We start from the raw sequence: 16325 nt of genomic DNA on the forward strand, positions 1-16325 counted from the left end.
ACAACTCAATTCAGAAATACTTCGCAAAAACAATAGGAGAAAGTGATGTACATCAGGAATCAGGAATATTCCAACTGAAATGCAATACATGTGATGGAAGATACATAGGTCAAACCAGGAGGACGTTTGACACCAGATACAAAGAACATGTAAGAGCATGGAAGTATAGGACAAATCATTCAACTTTTGCAGAACACTTACAGCAACACCAACTTAAAATTGCAACCAGAGACACAGACATGAAAATCAAAAGGATAAACAACGAAAAGCACCTCCTCACCTTACAGGAAAACTACCACATCGAAAAAAACATAACAGAAAAGAAACAACTCATAAACGATCAGATCAACTTGGCAAACCACACTCTCTTTAAACTGATTGAGCACTTAATACAACATTAAAAGTACACATATAACCACAGGGTCAATTTATCACTACCATTTCCTCCTACATTCTGTCCTATAATCATCGTTCAGGCCCATTCCTGTGTTTCCTCTCCCACTACCCCCTTCCCCCACTAGCCCCCGCACGCAAAAAAAAAGAAAAAAAAACAAAGGAATCACTTCTGACACGTCTCTACCTACATACAAGACAATTTCAGTGACTCTCTCTCTCTCTCTCTCTCTCTCTCTCTCTCTCTCTCTCTCTCTCACACACACACACACACACACATACACACAGACAGACAGACAAAATCGTTTGATAACACTCACCACGTGAACGACAACAAACGAATAAGCATAAACACTGTGGCAGTGAAGAATGAAAAACAGTTAACAAAGTCAACCGTAAATAGTGCAGTGCGATGCCTAAACCTGACTACTGCAGATGTGAAATGGACCCTGTCGACACCAGGCACTGCTAGCAGCAGGGGAAGGAGCAGATTATGTAAAGAAATACCAGAAGTAACTTGCAGACAAACTTCTAAAGAAAACGCTGTTTTTAACCTAAAACAATAAAAAAAGCAAATGTGCAGACATATGTATCCAACTTACAGAATAACCACAGAAAATGCTTTGCAAATAAAAGCGAAACGCATCTGGTGTAATTATTTTAATCAAATTGCAGCCAGCTCAAGGCAGATAACCTGTAGTAACAGAGAGGTATGTAAATGATCAGAGCTGCAGTTGTCTGGGACAGGTAGAACGGCCAGCAGATCGCACTAGTGTCGTTGGTGTTCAGTGTTGTGACGAGGAGTGGTGGCGTATACGAGGGGCGCGAGCAGCGTCACAAGTCGAGTTATCGCTGTGGAGGACGCGGAGGTGCGACAGCATCACTGGCGTCTGACAGCAGTTCGAAGAGGGCCTCGTTGTGGGTCACCATTTGGCCAGCTGGCTGAATCGCGTAGTATCCACATTTCTGAGGTATTTGGACATGACTACAGTCCGACGGTGGACAGCGTGGAAACATGAGAGCAGGTTTACTCGTCATCAAGGTTCTGGTCGACCACCGCAGAAGAAGGTCGTCGTACTGTGCACATCATAACCCGGTCACACACGCAGCTGTCACCTGAGAACACGTAATGGTGGACTTGTTGCAACATTCTGTGTCATCCCGCAACACTGGTCAGTAACAAGTAGCAAATGGGGTAGGGAAGCTGCCGATCTGTATCTACATCTACATGACTACTCTGCAATTCACATTTAAGTGCTTGGCAGAGGGTTCATCGAACCACAATCATACTATCTCCCTACCATTCCACTCCCGAACAGCGCGCGGGAAAAACGAACACCTAAACCTTTCTGTTCGAGCTCTGATTTATCTTATTTTATTTTGATGATCATTCCTACCTATGAAGGTTGGGCTCAACAAAATATTTTCGCATTCGGAAGAGAAAGTTGGTGACTGAATTTTCCTAAATAGATCTCGCCGCGACGAAAAACGTCTTTGCTTTAATGACTTCCATCCCAACTCGCGTATCATATCTGCCTCACTCTCTCCCCTATTATGTGATAATACAAAACGAGCTGCCCTTTTTTGCACCCTTTCGATGTCCTCCGTCAATCCCACCTCGCAAGGATCCCACACCGCGCAGCAATATTCTAACAGAGGACGAACGAGTGTAGTGTAAGCTGTCTCTTTAGTGGACTTGTTGCATCTTCTAAGTGTCCTGCCAATGAAACGCAACCTTTGGCTCGCCTTCCCCACAATATTATCTATGTGGTCTTTCCAGCTGAAGCTGTTCGTAATTTTAACACCCAGGTACTTAGTTGAATTGACAGACTGGAGAATTGTACTATTTATCGAGTAATCGAATTCCAACGGATTTCTTTTGGAACTCGTGTGGATCACCTCACACTTTTCGTTATTTAGCGTCAACTGCCACCTGCCACACCATACAGCAATCTTTTCTAAATCGCTTTGCAACTGATACTGGTCTTCGGATGACCTTACTAGATGGTAAATTACAGCATTATCTGCGAACAACCTAAGAGAACTGCTCAGATTGTCACCCAGGTCATTTATATAGATCAGGAACAGCAGAGGTCCCAGGACGCTTCCCTGGGGAACACCTGATATCACTTCAGTTTCACTCGATGATTTGCCGTCTATTACTACGAACTGCGACCTTCCTGACAGGAGATCACGAATCCAGTCGCACAACTGAGACGATACCCCATAGGGCCGCAGATTGATTAGAAGTCGCATGTGAGGAACGGTGTCAAAAGCTTTCGGAAATCTAGAAATACGGAATCAACTTGAGATCCCCTGTCGATAGCGGCCATTACTTCGTGCGAATAAAGAGCTAGCTGCGTTGCACAAGAACGATGTTTTCTGATACCATGCTGATTACGTATCAATAGATCGTTCCCTTCGAGGTGATTCATAATGTTTGAATACAGTATAACACATTAACATAAACGGCTGCGGCTGGAGTGGTGCTACGACGGGAAAGCATGGGCTGGTGATGATGGCGTCGCATTATGTTTACTGATGAATCACGGTTTTACATTATGCCGGATGACTATTAACTATGGCCACGACTTGCGCAGAGGTCCCATTCTTCAAAGCTTTTAGAGAAGTATCTGATGTTATTCCTGGCATTATGGTGTGTGGAGCCATCGTGTATGGCTTCAGGTCACGGTTGGTAGTGATCGAGGGAAGACCGCATAATAACGGTACTTCACGAGCGGCCTGCGTCCTCGTGTGTTACCTTTCATCCAAAAGTCTCGTGGTGCCATTTGTCAGCCTGCTCGTTCACACATGGCGCGCGTCTCCAGGAACTGTCTGCGTTGTGTTGAGGTACTCCCTCCCTTTTTTTTTTTTGTCATCAGTCGTCTGCCTGGTTTGATGCGGCCAGCCACGAATTCCGCTCGTGTGCCAACCTCTTCGCCGGCCGATGTGGCCGAGTGATTCTAGGCGCTTCAGTATAGAACCGCGTGACCACTACAGTCGCAGGTTCGAATCCTGCCTCGGGTATGGATGTGTGTGATGTCCTGAGGTTAGTTAGGTTTAAGTAGTTCTAAGTTCTAAGGGACTCATGACCTCAGATGTTAAGTCCCATAGTGCTCAGAGCCATTTGAACAAACCTCTTCATCTCAGAGTAGCTCTTGCAATCTACGTCTTCAGTTATCTGCTGGATGTATTCCAATCTCTGTCTTCCTCTACAGTTTTTGCCCTCTAAAACTCCCTCTAGTACCATGAAAGTTATTCTCGGGTGTCTAAACAGATGTCCTTTCATCCCGTCCCTTCTCCCTGTCAGTATTTCCCACATATTCCTCTCCTCTCCGATTCTTTCCTTACCTTAACAGTCCACCTAATTTTCAACATTCGTCTGTAGCACCACATCTTAAATGCTTAGATTCTCTTCTGTTCCGGTTCTCCCACAGTCCATGTTTCACTAGCATACAATGCTGTACTCCAGACGTACATCTCAGAAATTTCTTCCTCAAATTAAGACCGATATTTGATACTAGTAGACTTCTCGTGGCCAGGAATGTCCTTTTTGCCGTTGCCAGTATGCTTTTGATGTCCTCCTTGCCCCGTCCGTCATTGGTTATTTTACTGCCTAGGTAGCAGAATTCCGTAACTCCATCTACTTCGTGACCATCAATACTGATGTTAAGTTTCTCGCTGTTCTCATTTCTACTACTTCTCATTACCTTCGTCTTTCTTCGATTTACTCTCAGTCGATACTCCTCATTAGACTGTTCATTCCGTTCAGCAGATCATTTAATTCTTCTTCACTTTCACTCAGGATAGCAATATCATCAGCGAATCGTATCACTGATATCCTTTCACCTTGAATTTTAATTCCACTCCTGAACCTTTCTTTTAATTCCATCATTACCTCCTCGATGTACAGATTGAACAATAGAGGCGAAAGGCTACACCCTCGTCTTAGACCCTTTTTAATCCGAACACTTCGTTCTTGGTCGCCACCTCTTATTACTCCCTCTTCGCTGTTGTACATATTGTATATGACCCGTCTCTCCCTATAGCTTACCCCTACTTTTTTCAGAATTTCGAACACTTTGCACCATTTTACATTGTCGAACGCTTTTTCTAGGTCGACAAATCCTGTGAACGTGTCTTGATTTTTCTGTAGTCTTGCTTCCATTGTCAATCATAAAGTCAGAATCGCCACTCTCGTGCCTTTACCTTTCCTAAACCCAAGCACATCCTCATCTAGCGCATCCTCAGTTTTGTTTTCGATTCTTCTGTATATTATTCTTGTAAGAAACTTGGATGCATCAGCTGTTAAGCTGATTGTGCGATAATTCTCGCACTTGTCAGCTCTTGCCGTCTTTGGAATTGTGTGGATGATGCTTTTCCGAAAGTCAGATGGTATATCGCCAGACTCATATATTCTACACACAAACGTGAATAGTCGTTTTGTTGCCACTTCCCCCAACGATTTTAGAAATTCTGATGGAGTTATCTATTCCTTCTGCCTCATTTGACCCTAAGTCCTCCAAGGTACCCCCATGGCCAGTAAAATCCCCAAATCTGTTCGTGACAGAGCGTGTTCGTGACCAGGTCGGACGTCAACTCCGTTGCAGCGCCAGTATGCGGGATATCAGGGATCAGCTGGAACAGTCGTGGGCCAACTTAGGAGAGGACACAACGCCTTTGTGAGACCCTTCTCGACCGAATCAGAGCACGCATCCAAGCCACATAGGTGCACCGTCATTCTGATAAGTGATGTCACACTGCCAAGTTCGTCTCGCTTTTGTAATCACTGAAATAACATGGCGTACCTTTATTTCGTTTCCTCCTCCTCTCTGTGTGCTGTGTGTCAAACCGTATATTTTAAAAAATAAGTTACGTTACCTGTTTCATCTAAAGTATAGTGAGTCACTTTAACATCCGTGTCGTAGCCTTCCGATATTGTCACCGAGGCTACCTCAGTGTCAGGCACCTGAAACAGATACAGAGTAACGGATATATCATCAGGCAACGAAGTGAACAGAAGGTAACCTCCATAAAAAGCTCAACGATGTAGACATTGCAGTGTTTTCGCTCTTATGTACCTACTGTTTTTAAGAGTGTAAAACATACGTCAGAGAAAAATATGGTTGACTCTTGACGAAATACATTAAGTTGTTGTTCTGTGTGTTCTTACCCAGAGCATTTAGTACAGTGTGCTAACAGAACTCCTTAACCGAGCTATATATCATATCCTTGTGGTTGTCTTGTGGGTTTAGTTTCTTGGGAAAGAAATACCGAATGACTCTCCTTCTTTCTTCATTCAAAACTTGCCCTTCGAAGTTTGCTTCAGGAAAAATGTACACACACACACACACACACACACACACACACACACACACACACAGTTGTGATGACCATAGCTGTGTAATGGAACTTGGCAAGGCAATGAGAGATATTCTTCTTTGTGTTACTTGTGTTTATAAAAAAATCGATTAAATCATTCACATTTTTGGGCCTCGCTACACTGCTACTTCCGTCTGATTTGTGTTTATATAGTTTTGTTTTTGGTTCATTCTAGAGCCATTGACTTGGTATTTCCATTGCCATCTGTATCCTTAAATATTTTGGTTTAAAGCTAATAATCTTACTCTCCTTTTAACTGGCCTTATTCCGTATCTTTATGGGTTTGGTTGGCATATTTTTCTGGATTTTTGAGGGCAAAGAATGGCCGGATTCCGTACCCGTCACCCCCCTTAGATTCCGACACCTCCACTCCAGGGACGGAGTCTGTGTGTCTGTGTCTAGTATTATCTAACATAAAAGTGTGCAAACGCTTTCTACAAGTATACGAATCGCATAACTGAGGTCGTTAATCCGCACGGCGGTTTTGATCCAGGGCCAGCCGAATCTTGCAGCGGCGTGATAAAGCAAATTTCAAAACGATTTAGAAAAGATACCTGTATGGTGCGAAACCCCTAAATAACGAAAAGTGTGAGGTCATCCATATGAGTGCTACAAGGAATCCGTTAAACTTCGGTTACACGGTAAATCAGTCAAATCTAAAGGCCGTAAATTCAACTAAATACCAAGGAATTACAATTACCAACAACTTAAATTGCAAGGAACACATAGTAAATGTTCTGGGGAAGGCTAACCAAAGACTGCGTTTTATCGGCAGAACACTTAGGATATGGAACAGTTCTACTAAGGAGACTGCTTAGACTACACTTGTCCGTCCTCTTTTAGAATATATGTGAGCGGTGTGGGATCGTTACCAGATAGGATCGACGGAGTACATCGAAAAAGTTCATAGAGGGGCAGCACGTTTTGTATTATAGCGAAGTAGGGAAGCGATTGTCACTTAAATGAAACAGGATTTTGGATGGACGTCATTAAAATAAAGGCGTTTTCCGTTGCGGAGGAATCTTCTCACGAAATTCCAGTCACCAACTTTCTCTTCCGAATGCTAAAATATTTTGTTGACGCCGACCTACTTAGGGAGAAGCGATCACCATGATAAAATAAGGGAAACCAGAGCTCATAAGGAAAGAATAGGTGTTCCTTCTCTCCGTGAGCTATACGAGATTGGAATAATAGAGAATTGTTAAGGTGGTTCGATGAACCCTCTACCAGGCACTTAAATGTGATTTGCTGAGTGTCGATGTAGATGTAGGTGTAGATGGAGGAAAACAGTCACCAGTAGACAGCAGTGAACTGGCGTGAAGCAGTTACAGTGACTCGACCCAATAGCGAAAATTATATTGTCGAAAATGAAATCGGCCGTAGAAGCCTACGAACCTGTATCATGTATTTATAGTTTCTACTAACTATTTAAGGTGCACCTCCCCGTTCCCCAGTTTTCATGTATCTAGAGTGAGATCGTATCCAGTTAATGTGTTATATTAGGATCCTGGTTACTTTGGAAAGTAATATAAACTAAGGGAAGAACACCTGCTGACGATATTTCGGAAAGATAGTCACATATTCCAAAAGCGAAGCTGGTTAACTGAATGCTGCAAAATTTCGTTATGGACCATGTAAATGAGTGTATCTTGGGATGCAGAAAGCATACCTCCTAGAGCCTACAAGTCGGAACAGAGCAGCGTCTGACATCTCCGTGAAAAGCTGTCGACGCTGAATGTGTTGAGCCAGTGTACTCACTATCTCGTCCACGGCGACTGTCCTGTGAGACGCAGCCTGCAGAAACCTGGGAGCCGTGGGGGGCGACGTCTGCTGGTTCACGTTGATGGTGATGGTGGCCGGACTAGACGAAAGCTGAGGAGAGCCGTTGTCCTGCGGAAAATGAAATACACACAATGGCACCACAAAATACTGTAGCGCAAGAAAACTGTGGCCTAACATGGTAATATGTTCGTTTAAAATTACTGTGGCGTCCTACACAAATCTCTAATAACTCTCAATGTCTGTTGTAGAGCGGAGCAACCAGAGAAGTGGATCTAAGTGAAACAGTTCTCAAAGACGTAGGACAAATTTTTTATACGTGTCTTCGTTTAATCATTAGTTAAAAAGCTTATAACGAATACAAAATTTTTGGTAACATTTTCGGAGAACAGCGGTGTTGTGAGCGATATGAAATTGGTGAAACACAGTCTAGGTCGCAATGGTTGTTTTATTTAAAATGACCGGTTTCGGCCTAGACTTAAGCCATATTCAGGAAAGCACCATCAGCCAAAGTTGACGATGTTCAGAACAGTCAGTTTCAGCGACTGTGGTCTACTGACTGTTGCAGTCTAGACTGTTTTTCACTAATTTTTACAATGAATATTTACGTGGACGTATGCTACTTGCATACGATAATTCAAGGCTGTTATAGGCAAGCAGCAACAAAAAAGAAAATCAGTTTGCAAGGTATATTGTACGTGCACAGGTCACACCAATGGCAATGAAGCTGGGCCGAAGTCATATCCTACATCTCGTTCAGCTCACATGATACACACATCCTGACAACACAAGTGAAGCACACAGAAGACGTTGTAATGTTGTTGCATTAATTTGTTCTGAAAGCGGTGCTGATATTCAAGACCATAAAAGTGGGTTAAAAGCTGTGAGCTATCTGAGGAAGTTAACCTTGCATTACTGCGCAACTGTTTCACCAGGTATCCAGTCTAGCTTACCAAATTCCCAGCCAGACTAACATTAATTATAATCTTTTAGTACTCATATATATATATATATATATATATATATATATATATATATATATATATATATATAAAGACAATTTAAATAAAAATAAATAAATCAGTTTATATTTGGACATTTATTTTAACATTGATCATTGTTCCGTTATAATTTCAGCATATCAAACTTTATTCATATCTAAACTGGTGCCTTATTTAGGATTGTGTAAATGTGAGTTTGTAATCTTACGGAACACATCAAATATGGAGCCAAGATTTGGAGACTTCATACAACACTGCATTCATAAAATAACACACGAAGAACGTTGAAACATATGCAAGAGGAAATTAACCACAACCAACCGATTCAATTTTCACCCAAAGAAGTTACGTTCGTAGCGCAATCCTGTCTGTCATGAAATTACCACACACTGGTATACTAAATTCATACTAGCTCTCTGTGAAATCTTTCCGAAAAGAATAGCTGAGGGCTACTTTGATGCTTACACCACATGCTTCACGTGGTCAACTTGGTTTACACAAAGAGTGTAACTCCACAATAATTTTGATAGTTAAAATAAATTACATCGAAACGCAATTTACAAAAGAAAAACCTCGAACTGGTTATTATCGTCGTACTATTAACCTGATGGGTCAAACAATTGTATAAGCACATGGTACTGGTCTCACAAGGTACACCCCACGTGGGTTGGACATAAAGAAAAGTTGCTATATTGAAACATATTGTCAAGACGAGACGTTATCTCATCCACATTCGCATTTAAGACTGATGATCTTAGTTAGAGTTACTGATCAACACGTGGTTCCACTTTACTCACAAAGTGGTGACAAAGCAACTACCGGAAGACATTCTGAACTTCACACTCGAATTACACTGCGTTGGAATTTAAGATAACATTAGATATTTTAGAGCTAAACCTGAAATAAAGGTGATTAAATTTTCAGTTAGACTGAACTTAAGAAATCCATTGTCCTACGGACTTAGCAGACACGCGCTTAGCAAGAGATCTTAATACTTCAGACACTCGCCGTGGACAGACTGACCTGGGCTGCTACCGAGCGTGCTTAACAGATACAAACGGAAGTGACCAGAGAGGCAGCTTCCTATACCAACATGACAAGGGACGGACAGGACCATACTAAGAATAGAAACCTCTCTGTTTTTAGAAAGCGTAGCTACCTGTTCCGACGTTGGTCCTACTGTTCTCTAGCAGACAGGCTTGTCTGCTACCCTCAAGCATGCAACTAGAAATACATTTGCTCATTCATCCTTTCACACAGAAGGGAAGGGGGATGACAGTATCTTATCATATACAGTATATAAAAGAAAGCAGATGTAGGTTCCGTATGAGACTGTGTGACATGAATTACATATAAACTGTGTTTTAAAGTGTAGTAGTGTGACAGATCGTTCTTGTTTATGTGTAAAAGTAACACGTTCCACTACTCAGTCTCCTCCCAGATAGAAACGCCACAGTAAATTTAGAAGAGGAATTTATGCCGTAAATGACAACAGATTTAAGAAATTAACATGAAAGGAATCCAACAGAGACCTTTCAACGTGGTCCGATGTCAATGTATCGTCCTATGCGTACACACCAGCGGTGAGCATGTGAATGCTCGGAATTGCAATTCTCCGTGACATCTAGAACGCCGACAAGAGTGCACTGGCGTGGTTCGAGTTTAGTGTTGTTACCGGGAATGGTACGATATGTGGACATACGTGAACAGCGACAGATGTTGGGCGAAGGACAGGCATATGTCGTGCGCTCGTGTGATACAGCATCATCAGCGCGAGTTTGAAAGGGTCTTCATAGTTGGTCGCCATTTGGCCAGCTGGTCGAATGGCACATTTCGCAGATTTGTGAGGTATTCAGAAATGGCAGTGGTCTGATGCTGGACTGCATTGTAACGTGAGGGCTGGAGTACGCTTCAAGGTTCCAGTAGCCCGAGCTTCGCCACCACAAGGGAGAATGGCCGTATTGTGCGTTAATCACATGGTAACTCCTTCACATCTAGTTTTCCACGAGGTCAGTTTCTGGCCAGTTTATCCATTCTTCTGGGAATGATTCGTGTTAGAGTTTTCCCACGACGATATATTAAACCATGTTCTTGAATTCTGACAAGGGAATGATGCAATCCGACATGTCGAAACCTACGCTGAAATTTTTCGCTCACGAGCAATAAATGGAAAGAAATGCACTGTCCAAATTTTAGCTGCTACGGTGTACTCGAAGAATTTTCTTTAAAAAATCTTAAAGTTAATCATTTTTGCCGCACGAAGAACCGCTTATAACCGCAGCTTGTGCAGCCCTGACTGCTTCGGCCCTCGTCGAATAAGCAGACGAAGCCGCGACAAGGGGAAAGTAGCGCTGCGTAGCGCAAAGTCCAAAGTGCGCACACTGGAGTTTTAAGCACTTAAACCATACCAACACTGTCTCGTATCATTAATTTTTTGAATGGCTTGCAGTTCATATCAGCAGATAAGCTTTTGCAAACGCACTTTTTACACAAGTGGGTAGCAAAGGAAAGAAAATCGAGGCAGTGCATGATTTTACATTAGAGACGACTTCCATCAAAGGGGACTAATTTGCTGGAATTAAATACACACATCAAAAAAAGTTTTGCATCACCTCGGTTCCGAGAGTCCCGGAACCTGTACAGAAAATTGGAATAGAGATCAACATAAACATCGTTTCCGCCCTTTTTATTGCTCATGAGAACCACACATTGCGTGTTGTACCACCATACGGCGAGACCCTCAGAGGTGGTGGTGGTGGTCGAGATTGCTGTACACACGAGTGCCTCTAATACCCAGTAGCACGCCCTCTTGCGTTGATGTATGCCTGCATACTATCCACAAGTTTCTCAAGGCACTGTTGGTCCAGATTGTCCCACTCCTAAAAGGCGACTCGGCGTAGATCCCTCAGTGTAGTTGGTGGGTCACGTCGAACATAGTCCTTTTCAATACATCCCAGGCATATTCGATAGGATTCATTTCTGGAGAACATGCTGGCCACTCTAGACGAGCGATGTCTTTATCCTGAAGGAAGTCATTCACAAGATGTGCACGATGGGGGCGCGAATTGTTGTCCATGAAGACGAATGCCTCGCCAATATGCTGCCGATATGGTTGCACTATCGGTCTGAGGATGGCATTCACGTATCGTACATCCGTTACGGCGCCTTCCGTAACCACCAGCGGCGTACGTCGGCTACACATAATGCAACCTCAAAACAACAGGGAACCTCCACCTTGCTGCACTCGCTGGGCAGTGTGTCTAAGGCCTTCAATTTAACCGGGTTGCCTCCAAACACGTGTCTAACGATTGTCTCGTTGAAGGCATATGCGACACTGATCGGTGAAGAGAACGTGACGCCAATCCTGAGCGGTCCATTCGGCATGTTGGTTGGGCCCATCTGTACCGCATTGGATGGTGTCGTTGTTGCAAAGATCGACCTCGACATGGACGTCGGGAGTGAAGTTGCGCATTATGCAGCCTACGGTGCATAGTTTGAGTCGTAACACGACGTCCTGTGGCTGCACGAAAAGCATTATTCAACATGGAGGTGTTGCTGTCAGGGTCCCTCCGAGACATAATCCGTAGGTAGTGGTCATCCACTGCAGTAGTAGCCCTTGGACGGCCTGAGTGAGGCATGCCATCGAAAGTTCATGTCTCTCTGCATCTCCTCCATGTCCGAACAACATCGCTTTCGTTCAGACCGAGACGCCTGGACACCTGCCTTGCTGAGAGCCCTTCCTGGCAGAAAGTAACAATGCGGACGCGATCGAGCCGCTGTATTGACCGTCTATGCACGGTTGAACTACAGACAACACGAGCCGTGTACCTCCTTCCTGGTGGAATGACTGGAACTGATCGGCTGTCGGACCCCCTCCGTCTAATAGGCGCTGCTCATGCATGGTTGTTTACATCTCTGGGCGGGTTTAGTGGCGTATCCGAACAGATAAAGGGGCCGTGTCTGTGATGTAACATCCACAGTCAATGTTTATAGTCAGCAGTTCTGGGAACCGAGGTGCTGCAAAACGTTTTTTGATGTGTGTATTTTTTGTAACAATTCCGATAGCACAGTCCTTACGATAATTTTTGAGTAATGTATATTTTGCTAATAATGAAACAGTTACTTGTTTTTATAATTAAATTTTCTCGAGATATTCGAGTCTCATCTTTCTCTACGATAATGATGGAAGCTGAAGAAATGGATTAAATTTTGTATCACAGCTAGGCGTCGAACTTTGGTCTGTTTCCCTCTTAGGGAGGAATGCTAACCATTACACCACGCAGCACTACGGCTAGGGTTCTTCCACGGACAACCCAAGTTAAATGCACTCAGTAACACAAACTTCAGTTCACATCTTCTGATTATTTTCCCCCTCTTAGATCGTCACTAAGACGAGACTCAAAAGCCTGGAGGAAAATTTAATTATAAGATCTATAGATCACTTACACCTGAGGTACAGCATCTCCCCATTACGTCCAGTGCCCGAGAGCCTCAACAATGGTGACGATTTAAGAGGGGAAAGTAAGCAGGAGATATGAATTGATTTAAGAGGGGAAAGTAAGCAGGAGATATGAATTGATTTAAGAGGGGAAAGTAAGCAGGAGATATGAATTGATTTAAGAGGGGAAAGTAAGCAGGAGATATGAATTGATTTAAGAGGGGAAAGTAAGCAGGAGATATGAATTGATTTAAGAGGGGAATGTAAGCAGAAGATATGAACTGATTTAAGAGGGGAAAGTAAGCAGAAGATATGAACTGATTTAAGACGGGAAAGTAAGCAGAAGATATGAACTGAAGTTTGTGTTCGGCAGGGCTTCTAGCGTAGGGAGTCCGTGCAGCAGTGCTGGCTGGCGGTCTAGTGGCGGTGTGATGGTCAGCATTCTCCTCTAGTGAGGAGGAAGACCTGGGTTCAAGTCTCGACTGTAGTGCAAATTTTAATTCATATCCTCAGCTTCCATCATTATCATACTTACATGCTCATTCCGTGTGGTCGTTACAAAAATGCGAAGCATCTATTGGATTACGAAAACAAACCTTTTCCTTTCACTTGTCATACCTGGTAAATATTAATGTATTCAGGCACTTCACAACAATTACTAGTTTTATCTATACAAAACAAGAATGAAGTAAGAAATGGTCGTGGCCCCTGTTCTGCACATTGTGCTCCGTACCAGAAGTTAAACAATATTGTACCACTGATAACCTGAAATGACAAAGAGCTGTCGTAAATTGTACTGTCCGACAATTCTGTGAAAAATGCTTTGCACTGCTGGAAAATATTTTTATCGAAAGGCTGAATCACGTTATTAGTTCCGAGTTGAATGCAAATTATATTAATAGGTTTTTCGTCATCCTTCTTAAGACAGAAGTGTCGTTATCTTCAGGCCAACACTCCAACAAAGGCAATAAAGTATTTTCTACAAATACTAAGAACACCTATCGGATGTAAAACTGAAAGTCGTTCTCTCCCGTTATTCCAAATTTTGCTATGTAGATTACAAGATATTTGCAAGTAAACACTCATTTTTTAGTTTTAGGTTTTAATTTACCTCGATGTTCCTGAAAACAGATACAAAGCAGCGGAAAGAGTAATCTACTGACATTTATGACTGCCATTAGTTGTATACGAATGTGAGTGAGCATTCATTCACTACACAAGCGCCTCTGTCTTTTTCTCGCTCGAACTGTAAAAGTGCAGTTTGCACGAAACCTGACCGATTGGCTTCATACAGAGAATTTTTAGGAGATAACAAAGAGCTTTGTCTTAATGTCATCTACGAATTTCTCCCCAATATTACCTATTGATTACGTCTCCTCTACGTGTTTACTTGAGGTACACTTTGTAATTTGCAAACTAGCTTTTCCGTATAATTTCCCGAATTTGTTTAACCAGGTCGAGAAAGACTGGAAATCAATAATGTTCATCTCCCTTGTAAATTAGAGCTGCCTGTCTCGTAGATCTCCCTCGGTGACGGCGCTCTGACTGTCAGGAGCACTTCAGAATCTTTCGAATAGTTTTTCTTTCACACTTTTGTAAGTTTAATTTGGTGCATATTTTGTACTTCGTGTAAATCATTCTTCCATCTGTATAATTCATGTTTAGATTTTACAAAATGAAATGGGCTTTGCACATTGATTATGTAAGCCGTTCTTTGCCCTCCTTCATTTAACTAAAAAATTTATAGTCTTTTCTTTCCCACTGAAAACGATTACTTTCAACGTTTTCTGTGGGCTTGTGAGGTATTCTGTTTTCATTTTGGGCCTCAGTTAGGACCACAGTCATCGTTCAAACCACAGGTCACGAAATCGACTGAGTTATTTCCTGTCCCCTCTAATGTTTCCACAATCATTCCGGACCATTGGAATGAATTTCCAAATTAACTAATATGTAAAACAAATGTAGAGCTTCAGGAGAAGTAGGGTATTTTAATTGCATACCATGTCTTCATATTTTTTCTTTGCAAGGTTGAAAATATTAACTGGCTTCGACATTACTGTGAAACTGTGGAACCTACAGAATGACAGATGCTACTAGCAAGAAGATACGAAAAAATCACAAAGAAAATTAATTCACTGTTATCCCCATTGTTAAAACTGATGTTACTGTAAAAGCAACTGGCAATTATTGTAGATATTAAATGAGTTGCAAATTCGAGTGAGTAGTTACTGTGAACATTTGTTTCAAAGGAACTTGTTTACCAAAGTCCGTCAGCCAAGGATAGTTTCGGTGTATTCTTCCTGTATAAAAAAATTTCAGGGCATGTTGCGGTATATCAGACTGAACAGTTCTGTTGTGACGGTGCTTCGAAAGTCTTATATTTCTTGCACATCAATTCATACATTATTGTCTCCCAAGAATATCAATACTCTTGAGGGAAAATTTGTTTGCTGCACATGGCTCTTTCAGTGGTCTATCAAAATCTTCTCATAGGATCTTGTCTCTCACCTTCTCTTTATGTATTTCTCTTCCCCTTCCACAATACTGTCAATGAAATTAATTTCATGTGTATAGCCCGCCTGTATATTTCTATCGCCTTTTAGCCTTTTCTTATTTACTTAGAAGTGGCTTGCTGTCTGAGCTATTGATTTTCATAAAGGTGATTCTCCTTTCTCCAAACATCTCTTTAACATGCGGCAACTATCGTTCCCCTTGTCAAGCAAGTTTCTACAGCTTTGCATTTCTCCTATAGCCATTGCTGCTTTGCCATTTTGCACTTTCTGTAAAGCTCATTTTTTTAGGTGTCCTCATTTCTTTTTGAATGCTTCATTTTCTGCATTTTTACATTTTATTCTTTCATCAGTTCAATTCAATATCTCAGGTGTGATCCGAGGATGTTTACTGGGTCTTGTCGTTTTACCTATTTGATCCTCTGAAGCTTCCACTATTCCATCTCTGGCAGCTACTCATTCACAGCAGGAGTTGTGATGCTGATTTACTTAGAACTCGCGTATTGAGCAAACGTATCGGTAACAGGTCTAGCGACACGCGTTTGAATTGCTTCGATATCTTCCTTTAATCCGACATGGAGAGGGATCCCAAACACTCAAGCAGTACTCAAGAACGGGCCACGCTGTTGTAGTATTCGTGGTCTCCTTAACAGATGAGCTACACTTTCCTGGAATTCTCCCAATAAACCGAAGTCGCCTATTCACCTGCAATACTAATGATCTGGCGTGCTCGTCCCACCGGCACCCCTACGTACTTAATCGACGTGACTATGCGAAGCAGCACACCACTGACACTGTATTCGAATGTCGTTACGTGATTGC

The 16325-nt window shown here is 42.4% G+C and overlaps 1 protein-coding gene across 39 annotated transcripts in view; it reads right to left on the reverse strand.

Annotated features, from left to right (window-relative positions):
- LOC126203575 (mucin-2-like) overlaps nt 1-16325 on the reverse strand; it is a 366840-nt gene that overhangs the window by 220594 nt on the left and 129921 nt on the right. For all 39 annotated transcript variants that reach the window (XM_049937906.1, XM_049937910.1, XM_049937908.1 and 36 more), the window contains exons 5-6: nt 7534-7665; nt 5275-5362 (exon numbers count right to left, since the gene is read on the reverse strand). In XM_049937906.1, coding sequence (XP_049793863.1) covers nt 5275-5362; nt 7534-7665 — 220 coding nt within the window. The remainder of the gene's footprint in view (nt 1-5274; nt 5363-7533; nt 7666-16325) is intronic.

Source organism: Schistocerca nitens, chromosome 9 (genome assembly GCF_023898315.1).
Source record: "Schistocerca nitens isolate TAMUIC-IGC-003100 chromosome 9, iqSchNite1.1, whole genome shotgun sequence".
NCBI lineage: Eukaryota > Metazoa > Arthropoda > Insecta > Orthoptera > Acrididae > Schistocerca > Schistocerca nitens.